This window comes from Gopherus evgoodei, chromosome 2, assembly GCF_007399415.2.
Source record: "Gopherus evgoodei ecotype Sinaloan lineage chromosome 2, rGopEvg1_v1.p, whole genome shotgun sequence".
Lineage (NCBI taxonomy): Eukaryota > Metazoa > Chordata > Testudines > Testudinidae > Gopherus > Gopherus evgoodei.
In genome coordinates this window covers 40,756,235-40,769,031 of record NC_044323.1, presented here as the reverse complement: position 1 = coordinate 40,769,031, position 12,797 = coordinate 40,756,235, and the positions used below count along the sequence as shown (strand labels likewise).

The 12,797-nt window shown below is 42.4% G+C and overlaps 1 protein-coding gene across 3 annotated transcripts in view; it reads right to left on the bottom strand.

The window, feature by feature from the left end:
• Window positions 1–12,797, bottom strand: part of RSU1 (Ras suppressor protein 1) — a 207,760-nt gene that overhangs the window by 160,896 nt on the left and 34,067 nt on the right. For 2 of the 3 annotated variants that reach the window (XM_030550450.1, XM_030550453.1), the window contains exon 3: window positions 12,239–12,289. The exons of the other annotated variant lie outside the window; for it this stretch is intronic. In XM_030550450.1, the coding sequence (XP_030406310.1) occupies window positions 12,239–12,289 (51 nt within the window). The remainder of the gene's footprint in view (window positions 1–12,238; window positions 12,290–12,797) is intronic. 3 annotated transcript variants of the gene reach the window in all.

The window sequence follows — 12,797 nt, the reverse complement described above, 5'->3', positions numbered from 1 at the left end:
TAAGATAGCTCAATATGAGACTTTTGAAACCACTTATTACTCTCATCTCTTCTACAGTAATTAAACTCATGGGTCACATGATTAAGGGGCTTGATCCTACAAAAACCATGGCCAGTCCCTTATATGAGTACTTCCACTGAAGCCAAGTAAAGATTCACAACATCAACCTGAAGAGTTCTCTCCCAGCTCCTTAATATCACCTTACCCCACTTGTTTAGAACTTGAGATTTCAAGTTCTAAACAATAGATAATGAATTCTGTGCACCCCATAACACAGCATTAAAAGAACTGGAATCTTGTTTTGATTCACTGAACAAGGTTACTTCAGTTACTGAGAGAGAAACAATCTACTTCCCAGAAACGAGAGGTGAGGGGAATTAGCAAAGGGCGAATGCAGTTTTATTCTTAAAAATATTTATTGAGCACTGACAACATGCTTGGTGCATTACAGAAGAGAGTAAGTAAGAGTCCCTGTCATCTAACATACAATACAAATGCAAATTCCACTATGTAATTTATACCCTCAAAAAGGATGAATCTTATTGAACAAATTAAAACCAAGATACTTCCTAATTCCCTAATCTTCAGCTCTTTACAGAAACCAGCTCAACTCTTTCTGCAATTTTCCACAAACACTGCAGTTTCCAGAATGCTTTTAGGAACATATTTTATAAATACTATAGTTCAATGATGTGCTACTGTGCTAACAGAGCAATACATCAATAAAGCAGTTTTAATTTCGAAGCTGGGGTCTGGGAAGTGCTGAGAACACAGGAACGGCATGCAAGAGCCTGGGGATAACGTGCCATCTAGTGAAGGGCAGAAGAAAGGACAAAAACAAACTGGGCTTGAGAAGAATGCTTAAAAAGTTGTTAGAGTTTGAAGAGAACAGCTGTGTACTAGGGACACTGCAAAAAGAAATTAGCGTGGAAAGTACATTGTCTAACAGCAAATGGTTGTGGCAGCTGTATGTTTTTGTTGACAAGATTGTACAACTTTGCAGGGGGAGAGTAATTGCTGTTTCTATTCTATTTTATGTTCTGAAAACATTTAAGTTATTAGAGAAATAAAGGTGTTTCTGCTCTATTCCCCAACTGCTTCTACAGTTTAAGGTAGAAATATTTCCACCTTTGCGCTAGAAAATACAAGGAAACCTACATTCCAAATGTATCACACACAAAAAGTCTTCTCATTCCAATCAGCACTGTGCCTTTACATTTCAGTAGCATGGGCTGGGACTAGAGCACAGGTGGGCAAACTAAGGCCTGTGGTCACATCTGGCCGGCGGGACCATCCTGTTCCGCTTGAGCTCCCAGCGGGGGAGGATAGCCCCCAGCCCCTCCTCCTCCCCTCCCCCGCTATCCTCACTCTCCAGCAGCCACGCTGCAGCACGGGCAGCAGCCTGGGCAGCGGGGCTGCACACTCCTGCCGAGCGGAGCAGCAGCATGTCTGGCTCCAGACATGCTGTGCTGAGTGGCATGGTAAGGGGGCCAGGGGGTTGGATAAGGGGCAGGGGGTTCTGGGGGGCAGTGGGATGGGGCAGAGGTTTTGGGGAGAGTCAGGGACGGGAGGGTTGGATAAGTGTGGGAGTCCCAGGGGGGCCTGTCAGGGGGTGGAGCTGTGGATAGGGATCAGGGGATGGGGAACAGGGAGGGCCAGATAGGCGTGGAGTCCTGGGGGGGGCCTGTCAAGGGGCAGGGATGTAGATAGGGGTCAGAGCAGTCAGGGGGGTTGGATAGGAGGTGGGGGGTCCCGGGATGGAGTGGTTAGGGAACAAGGAGCAGGGGTGTGGGTTGAGGGTTTTAAGTGGGAGGGGGCGGATAGCAGCGGGGGCCAGGCTTCCCTATACCGCCCGCCATACAGTTTTGCAACCGCAGTGTGGCCCTTGGGCCAAAAAAAGTTCACCCACCCCTGAATTAGAGTGTGGGGAAGGACCCACCAGGAGTCATGTTATTTAAGGAATCATGGAATCCTAATAATAAATCCCAATTTAACATTAAGACTTCACCAGAGGCAACTAATTTAGCATCACATCACTAACCACTAGTACTACCAGACTACATATTGTTCAACTGATACCTGTCAGATCTCAAAAATAATTTAAACGTGACCTTTTAAGAGATAATGTTTCATGTGACTGCACAGTAAACTGACAAATGGTCTCGAAAAAAAGCTATAAATCAACCCTACTCGTTATAAATACATTTACATTGAATTACAATGTTTCATGCCACTACTTATTTAGCATATTTCCCCCATATTTTAATTTTCCATATGCCATATACAAAACCTTTAGCACAAGGCATGACAAATAGTCAATAGAAGAGGGAATAATTAGAAACTCAGGAGTGCCAGGGCCCGAGTAAATGGTGAAGGTCATTCCTTACAAGTCAAGGTTGTTTGCATTTCAGCTACTACATCCACATCTAAAAAGACAGCTACATAGTCATCATGCCTTCAGACAGCATTTGGTCACTGTAGAATTTTGAACCTTGGAATATGAAGAAAGCAAAACTATGAGACATCAGAATATGTGGCTCATAAATGTTTAGTTTGCTTTTCTGCATTCGTTTCTGGTAATTTTCTGTGACCTATGATCAGAGTTAGAAGCTGTGTGAAGAATCTCACTGTTGCACTCACAACTGCACTATAGTTTGGTTTACCTGTATACGGTAAAGGAACAGCTCACACCTTTTCCATTCAGCACAGTTTGCCATGGTTACAGAACAGAGCCAGAATGTCCTCAGCACCACACAGAAGAGAGAAACCTCAGTGAAAATAATGATTACACCAGAGCTGCTGAATCCCTATGTCATGAGTCCTTCTCCTGACCCTCCTGTGGGCCTGAAAGGGAATTCAGCTTCCAAACCCACATATTACAGGCTCTCCAAATATGGCCTGTGTCTCAAACTACTTCTCCTGACCTCCATAGCAGTACAGTTTTTCATAAGACATACTGTCAATGGCTCCCTGCATACTGCTGACACCACCCCTGTTTAGGGGGGCTGAGAAGGCTTTTCACTACATAAGGCAGATATTCTATATGGCCATCGGAAACCATGCTATGGAGAGTGGTCCTACCACAACCACTCACTCACTACCTGTGATTAGGAAGACACAGGTTATTGTATAATTATACTTGCTAGGGTATCCTGAACTTCCAGTACAGAGAAAGGAATCTGGTATGGCATTTCCTGTTTCACAGAACCTGGCTGTTATAGTGTGCTCTCAAAGGGGAAACCATAGGAAATGAAGAGTGGAGGGAGAAAGTAGCATAAGGCGGTACATTTCTCCACACACACTCCATCTCTGCAATTCAGCTCCTCCTTTTGCAGAAAATAAGGGGCACTGCTCCAGCCCACAGTTAATATCTTTTTTAACAGGTTGAGGGTTGAATTTTCATGTACCTGTACAATTATTTACATGAAATGAATTTTAAAAGGCTCAATCCTGAAACACTTTACTCAGAGAACTCCCACTAATTTTGAAGTGGGAAACTCAAAATATTCTGTAATGACAATATTAAGATTTTCAGTGGTTTACTTTTTGTATAACCTGTACATACACATGGAGATGGAGAGAAAGTTCTGTGTTTATTGTAAACGTATTTATCACACTACACACCGATTCTAAATAGCTACCTGTGAAACTACATAAATTCATCTTCAGGTGTACTTGAAAACAGAATCAGATTTTATTTAGATTTTATACTGACTTACAAAAATGGTAGGATTGAACTAATGTGTCTGAAGTTTTGATTTTTAGAGAGGGCACCTGCAACAAGAATATCAAACTAAAGTTTTCTGAAAAGGTCAGAAAGTATGATAATAGTAAATACATAGCAAATATCACACACCTCTTTCCCAGTTATGTAGAATCAGCTTAGGTTCCATACCATGTGCATGAAAATTTACTACTGACATATTGTATTTTGTGTTTAATTTTTACATGTATAAATTAGGGTCGTTTTATATCCTTGGAACCCAATACTCTTTCACACGTGTGCCATTCATCTGTTTCTTTCTACAAGCTCCTGCTTCATGTCAAAATAAATACATAAAAGTGAAAGTTCTACCATCTGTACCACATCACAGGGTCAAGTTTTTTCATTTAGTGCAATGAACACAAAAGCTAATATGGTATTTAACCTGCAATTTTCAACAAAACTGAGATATCACACACAAAGTTTAGCATATGAATGTAGTTGCTAACCCCACCCAAAGCATACCCTGCACACTGCATTCATAAAAACGCAGTTCCTTTTGATGGAGCCTTGTGTCACAAATACAACTGTATTCTCCAGTGTTTATTAATTATATTGTGGTGCCACCCCAGAGGCCCAAACTGGACAGATGTCCCACAGTGCTAGGTACATGCTGGCAAAGTCCTTGCCTACTTTTAGAACTGGCCTCAATTTCTGCCAGTGTAACACTGGAGCCAACCTCTAGTACCAATAGGCAAGGACAACAAATTATCACCAGTGAAGCTTCATGGAAAGATCCACTGAAAGATGCCAAAGAAAATGTCCACAGAGGTAAAGCTCAGGGAGAAGAATGTCATGAAAGAGTAGGATAACAAAATACTGAGAAGGCAGGAATGATAGCATCAAAGACAACAGGAATGAAAGACACCTTGACAAGAGCCATCTCAAAAGGAGTGGAGCAGGCAGAAGGGAACCAAGATTAAATTTGAGTGCATCTCAAGAAAGTAGTTGGGAATGGCACATTTCATTAGTTCAGAAGTGAGCAGTAGCAGGAAAGGCAAGTGGGGTCAAGGGATGGCTTTCCTAGTATCAAGACCAGAGAGCTTGCTTGTATTATGAAAGGAAGGAACCTGAGGCAAGAGTGAGAAGGACTAGGAAGAAGGTGAAAGTGATTAAGGGACTTTAGTATTCAGGAGAGGGTGGAATCAAGGAGACAGGTGGAGGGATTACAGACAGCATACAAAACAGAAGACTTTTCAATGATGACAAGGGAAGAGGAGGGGATTATAAAACAAGAAATGCAGAAAGACCACAGTGGAGGGACTCAACAAGAGAGTCAGAAAGCAGATAAAAGGAAAGAAAGAAGAGAAGTTTCAGATGACTTGTTACTGAAGACTCAAGTGTAGGAGCAGGTCAGGATGCAACAGATTAATTGCAACAGGGTGCCTTGCCCTTGGGGCTGGAGAGCGCAGGGCCAAGCCAATCCTGATTACATCATGAGCCCCACACTAGGGGAAACAAGAAGTTTCCTATAAAGATCAGAAGGTGGCTGCAGTGGAGTGGGGAGGAAGCTTAGGAGGGTGTAGTGAAACTGCAGGGCTGCGGAGAGGGTCCTGCAAGGAAGACCATGAGACCAGGGGAATTGCTCCAACTAGGAATGACTGGGAGCAGCCTAAGGCAGGAAGGACTCTGTCCAGAGGAGGGGAGTTTGGGCTGTATACCACTGAAGACTGAAGGGAACATGTGTGTGTTTAGTTTTGAACTTAAAAAGCAAATAAGACAGACCCCAAGGACTGCTGTTGTGATTGGACTAGAAAAACCCTTCACAGAGTTTATTTGGGAAACCCAGGTGAGGTCACCAGGGAATGAGGTGAGGCTGTCACTCATCTACAGCAGTGGTTTCAAGCTGTGGTCTACAGACTATATCTAAAAAACAACAAGGAATCTTTAAGGTGCCACGCGACTAACAGATTTATTTGGGCATAAAAACTTTCATGAGTAAAAACCCACTTCTTCAAATGCATGGAGTGAAAATTACAGATACAGGCATTATTATACTGACACATGAAGAGAAGGGAGTTACCTGATGCTTGACACCATGCAAGACTCTGTCTAAGATTTCCAAGGGATCAGCACCTCCATTTGTCTGATGGTCTACAGGCAAATATTCTGTAACAAATTCATACTGTTCACACAACAGTTTGCTTCTCTTTCAAGATAAAACTGAAGAAATAGGTATCTCAACAGTGACCTCTAATGGGCAAATCAGACATCATCCATTAAAAGCAGTACTTCTGTTTAAACAGCAGGAAGATTCAGAGAGTCCGAAAGAAAACAGAAATAGCACAAAATAGAAAAGCAAACCAAAATAGTTGCAGTATTATTGAGGTGCCAACTGGATTTACCTTAAACAGGCTCTAGAAGAGCCTATGTGTCTAAGGCAGCAACTTCTTTAAGCAGATTGGGTCCAAAATTTGACCTAAATTTGATATAAAATGTCTACTTACAATAAGGTGATAAGTTATCTGCACGCTAACAAATGTATTAGTTAACTGTGACCCACTCCATGTCCCTAAAATAGAAGCTCTTCCTCATGTGAAACACATATGTTTAATATCATTATAGACAGCTTACACGTACTGAAGAGATACCGTCAACTTCATCTGTTTTTTAACTTCATTACTACTAACTGAGAAGACACTTAAGACTCAAACCTGTTTTAAAGGCAGACTTTTCCCAGTTATGGAACTTTGAGGTTTGGAGCTAATTAATGATTACAAGGCTCTGGAAACCTTTCACCATACTTTCCCTCCAATTGCTTTGGTGAAGTGTTTTTGATTCATTAAAATCACTTACGCCTTAAGAAACATGAATGTTAACAACGAATGGCTATATAAGGATGTTGTTAAAGATTTCTGTATAGTCCAGTAGTTTTCAAACTTTTTCTGGAGACCCAGTTGAAGAAAATTTTTGATGCCTGCGAATCAACAGGAGCTGGGGAATGAGAGATTTGGGCTGTCGGAGGGGCTCAGGGCTGAGGCAGAGGGTTGGGATGTGGGCATGAGGGCTGCGGGGTGTGGCCAGAAATGAGGGGTTCAGGGTGGCGGAGGGTTTTCTGGGCTGGGTGCAGGCTCTAGGGTGGGGCCCAGGTTGAGGGGTTTGGTGTGCAGGGAGGGGTTTGGGGGAGGCTCAGGGCTGGGGCAGGGGATTGAGGCATGGGATTACCTCAGGCGGCTCCCCATCAGCAGCGCAGTGGAGAAGTTAAGGCAGGCTTCCTTAGCATTGCAGATCACACTGCGCCCCAGAAGCGGCCAGCAGCAGGTCCAGCGCCTAGTTGGATGTGTGCAAGCAGCTCTTGCCCACAGGCAGCGCCCTCCACAGTTCCCATTGGCCAGGAGTGGAGCTGGTGCTCCGGGCAGCTCCATGTCTCCCCCGCTCCAGGAGCCTGACCTGCTGCTGGCCACTTCCAGGGCATAGCGAGGTGTCAGAACAAGTAGGGACTACCCTGCGTTAGCCAGGCAGCACTGCCGACGGGACTTTTAACAGCACAGTCAGCAGTGCTGACCAGATCCGCAGCGACCCAATACTGCGTCACGACCCACAGTTTGAAAACCACTGGTATAGTCCACAGTTCTCCTTTAACAATTACCAGATTCTGATTGACCCTCTCCCTCCAAAGACCTCCAGGGCTGCACTCTCTTACACATGGTGATAACAGTCCCCAGAATCTGGTTATTCTTCACTGCAAAACAGAGCACCAGGCACTAACCATACCCTCACATTTCTGACATACAGCGAACACAGGGGCTACAAAAGGAGATGGCAAGTGGCACATCTTTATGCCAGAAGTATTCTCCAGGTGCTAGTTCCACCTAGATCTCTATGATGTCCAAATGGCATACGGGGTCCACCATACATCTTTGTATCTGATCCACCGACTATAGTTGAGGCCCAGAAAAGGTACCCCTTTCTCCAGTCTACCATGACGCAGCTGTTTTAGGCCCATCTTTTGAAGCTCTTCCCTCAGAAACAAGTTAACTAGTAACCCAAATGAAATAAATTTATTAGAGTTACCTAACCCCCTGTCCTCCCTGTAAATCACCACTTCGATTATGGCCCCTTCTTTTTCCATTTCCTGCTGAAGCCTAGCATTTAGAAGTCCTACCAGCCCACAGCAGCTCACAGTATTTCCTCTCTCCACCCAAATTTACCTCCTGGATGGCCAAAATTTCATTCATTCTTCCCCAAGTCACGACCATGCCGTCTCAGAGCTGCTATGGAGGTGTGAATTTAGGTTAATTTCCAATCTCTTCAACTATAATCCTGCTTTGATCAGAAACTCCTAGAGGCAAATATTCAAGCTTTCCTTTGGAACAGAACTCCACTGCCCTGCAGAAGCTTCATTTTGTTCTAGGCTGCTGGGCACTTAATGGAGCAGAATGCATCACAAGCATGGAGCACGCATGTGGTACATCTGCACTGCATGATCCATTTAGGAGAGAGAGCACTGACTGAACTGCAGCTAGCACTAGTCTCTTCCAAGCAGCTTTTAGAGATATTATGACGACAACACTTATGATCTTAACAGAGTCAAAGTTTTGACTCTCCTCATTTACAGGATTACTAGATAGAAGAAAACTAACTAACTAGCTCAGGTTATTTCCCTTGAAACAATATCTAGAGTCATGCCCATGTTTTAAACCTGCTTCTCAGTTTCACTTATTAGTGAACATTTATAGACAGCTTTAGAACAGTTTCAAGCAGAAGTCTGGATAAGTCAAATTGCACAGGGTTAGTGGACTAGACACCTAATTAAAGTGAATATTGTACAGTAAGGGACAAGGTTTATGGCTGGAAACAAAAAGGACAATACAGTGGAAAGAAGATGATCTGTTTTACATCAGTGTTTTCAGATGTCATAACAAAAGTTAGCTAAATGAATCACTACTGTAACACCAATGAAGGCATGAGTTACACCTGAAAGGCATTTGGCCCAACAGATATATAGCCAGAGGAGGGCCAGATACCTCCTTTTTCTCCCCTTCTACTAAAGTTTGTGGCAAGGCAAGTTGAAACTGGAATGGCAATTGTTCCAAATCTGTGTACACTTACTGAGGAACGTCTACACAGCCAGTCAGTGCGCGGTAAGCCAGGGTGTGAATGAACAGCACACTAGCCTGCCATGCACTCAGGGGCTGTGTAGACCTCTACTGGTTATTAGAACTTTTAGCGTGCAGTAGCAGGGCCCAGCCAGTTAGTGCACAGCACGCTAGTGCGCTGTGCATTCACCCCCCGGCTTATTACACATTAATTGGCCATGCAGACCAAGCAACCAACTGATTCAACGAAGCAACCAACACTATTCAATCAATGGGATGTAGATTTGCGTACCTCTGATAAAGAAAGATTTACAGGAAGATAAATGCAAACTTAATAGCAATGTGAATGGCACACTAAAAAGTTAACAGTGCAAGAGGGAAACATGTTGGGAGTAAAAATATTCAGAACAATGTAATCAGTGTAATGGGATTTAATGGTGTTATCAGACCTTAATGAAGCTTTGCTTAATTTTAGTAGTGTTGACTGGCAAAATACTGGCTGCAGAAGGATATGCACATCTTCTTACCTTTTACACATATTTACTCTATCAAATGGACATATTTACTACAGACAATAGAAAAACAGAAGCAAGTACATTCATTTATATGACAGAAAACTAGTAAAAGATGCTAATATGACCTTAGTGGAACACATCAAGTGTCACTGCCACTGTTTTCCCAAGTCATTTTAAGAACAATCTACTAAGACAATTAATTATATTGCTTAAAGGATTAGGTCAAGAGTGTCAGATACAAAAAAACGAATTTGAAATTTGGCCTTTTTTAAAGGGAAACGCATTATTTCAACTCAACATTTATTTTTCTTTTTAAAAGAGTGGTAACTTCCAACATTGGAGAATATTAGTTGTACCCCGCTGGGGAAGATTCTTGGCCTTTACCTTCCTATAAGAAACATTTTAGGGTCTGACAGGTTAACAGCATCCCTTAAATGGAAGAATGGACACTCATCTCTTAATATTCATACAACCCTTTGATTTAAAAGTTGGAGTTGGAAGAAGACAATAATCTACTCCTTTTACCCCGTTTTATTGATATCTTTTGGTCAATGGCAGCTGCGAAGCCAGCACTCTGGGCGGAGGCAGCCCGCAGACCTGCCTAGCCACACCTCTGCCTAGTAGCTGAGTGAGGGGGATGTTGCCGCTTCCAGGGAGGGCCCCATCCAGTGTCCCTCCAATACCCAAACTCTATTCAATGTGCATAAGTTCCTACGCCTCAGAGTGTAAGATTCCACTGTGAGGCACGGTGCCTTTCTTGAAACAATGGTCTGAGCGAAGGTCTTTTGTTGTCTTCACACGTCAGTAGGCATGAAATCTCTGGCCAAGGATATATAAGAATATTGAGATCTCCTTGGGCTCCAGGTGGGAAACGTAAGAAGAGGGACAAAAGAAGCAGGAAGATATGGAGGACAAGATATGACCAAGACTCAGGTTTCTGTGATTTCTCCTAATATACTAGCTATGAGCAAAATGGCCCACTAAAAATTTAGAGCAATTACACACTTGCCTATTGGCACCCATGTTCACAGCTATTCCTTCACGCTGCTTAATGCCACACCTTAAAAATACAATGTAACTGTACTCTCATTCAAAATATAATTTATTCTTTACATGCTACGATAACAAACAACTGATTACATCATCCTCGCAGCCCTTAACTCAATCCCCTTTTCGTCTTTAAAAAAACAAAAAAAACACACACACACGCACACCACTTTCCTTCAGGCAAATCCTAGGTATTAAAAACATAACCCTTAAAAGCTTTTTAAAGAATTCAGACTTTCCTGAAATTCAACGAGCTAGACAATTTAAAGGGTTTGTGACAGTGATTTCAGCCTCTTTTTGCTAGAGCAGTGGCTCTCAACCTTTCCAGACTATTGTACCCCGTTCAGGAGTCTGATTAGTCTTCTTCACCTCACTTAAAAACTACTTGCTTACAAAATCAGAAAAAAAATAAGATACAGTGTCACAGTGCACTATTACTGAAAAATTGCTTAGTTTCTTATTTTGTCTGTACAAAATTTTAGTTTGTACTGACTTTGCTAGTGCTTTTTATGTAGCCTGCTGTAAAACTAGGCAAATATCTAGATGAGCTGATGTACCCCCGGGAAGACTTTGGCACACCCCTGGTTGAGAACCACTATGCTAGAGCACACCCTTGCAATGGACTAACACAGCACTTCATCCCCCATTCAAGTATGAACACATCTCCCCTTTTTCCCCCTCCCATCCAGTTTCTCTCTTGTCCTCCCTTCCCCTAGGATTGTGTTTTCCTATCCACTCAATTTCCGTGGACTCCACCTTCCTCCACCACACAGCAGCTTTGAATTCCCCATCCCCACGCTTCATGGAGTGTACATATCAGGGAGCGGGAGTGATGCACAATAGTGCCTTCAAAGGCCCAGCTGAGTACCAAAGAAGTAAAGAAAACTAGATTGGACTGGCAAGATGCCATCTGAATCTGCACTCTTGTACACATGAGCTGCTCCCACAGCAAGTCACATCGAGGGTCACAACGATATGGAAGTAGAGTGACTTCCGAGCAGTCACCTAATTTTAACTGTAGATAAGGCAGAACATTTGTGGAGTGAGAGTGCAGGGTGAGTCTGGGGTCCTGCAGCTTTCTTTCTACACACAACGCTCTCCTCTACCTACAATGACCCCTGAAATAGTTTGGCATTCCCCCCCATGACAGGAAAATGCATGTTTAAGATGGCTAAGTTACTATTATGATTTTTCTGTCACTTGAACCCTACTGCAGTACTTATTTACTATTTATTTGACTGAAACATCCAAAAAGGATCGAGGCCCTGATTGTGCTAGGTTTTTGTACAGACACAAAGATGAAGTCCCTTCCTTAAAAGTTTGCAACACTGTAAGTCTTTATACATTGACAAAGTTAGACTTTAGTTCATTCCTTGTTTTAAAACCCACACAAAAACCAACAGAAGTTAACAAACATATTTAACACTGCACATGCATGGTCACTGTAGTATTTCACATTTAATCAAACAAAGCAAATATACTTTAGAAAAAGAAGACTTCTGGAGATGTAGGAAGCTTACAGACAGGGCAGAAGAAGAAATTTTAAATGAATGGATTGGAAATAAGATTACAGTTAAGGATTTTATCCTCACAAATGGAGAATGAAAAACAAAAATACAAAAAAACTAAGGAGACCTGCTGAACGTCACTGCTAAATTACATTCTTCATCTATTTCCTGTAATGCAACTACTTAGATGATGATCTATTTAGGATAAGGGCCTTGCCACCATCTCTAAGCAGCATAGCCTAATTAAGGCTAAATAAATAATAAAATGGATCACCACCAATGGCAACTTTTGAATGTTGTTCAAGTGGTAGCAATGAGGCTTCTATCAACTAGAAAATAGTGTTAGCCACCAAGAAATGTACTTACTTGTGAGTTTGTTGTGACTGAGAACCAGCTGTGTGATGTGGGACAGAGTGACTGTAAGAGAGCAGAAGAAAGACCGTAAGTGAATGAACTAAAATAACTCAAATGCAAGTTCGGTTTCAGCCAGCCAAACAAACAAACAAACAAAAAAAACCCCACAAACTTTCCTTATCTAGAAGATGGACATCTACATACACTGGCAGAGGTTAAACTGAGCAACACACACCAATTCCTCTGTGCTTTGATAGGTCTGAACCTGTATGATTCCCATACTAACCCAATTACAATTACAGCATTAAGACGCCAGAACCTCTCTCTCTTCCCCCACCGCAGCCCTCCCCACTCGCACATTACAGTATGGATCTGCCTTCATATGAGCACCCATTTCACTAAAAAGATAATCTGAAGAAAGAACGTGGCCTGCTTTGTTCTCAAATGTTTTGAGATAATTTTTACAGATTTTCAAAAAGAAACAATGAACAGGTAAACAAGTGACTTACAGATTGTATATTTTTCCAAAGACAGCACATTTCACAGGATCGCCAACAGAATTATGCAACAC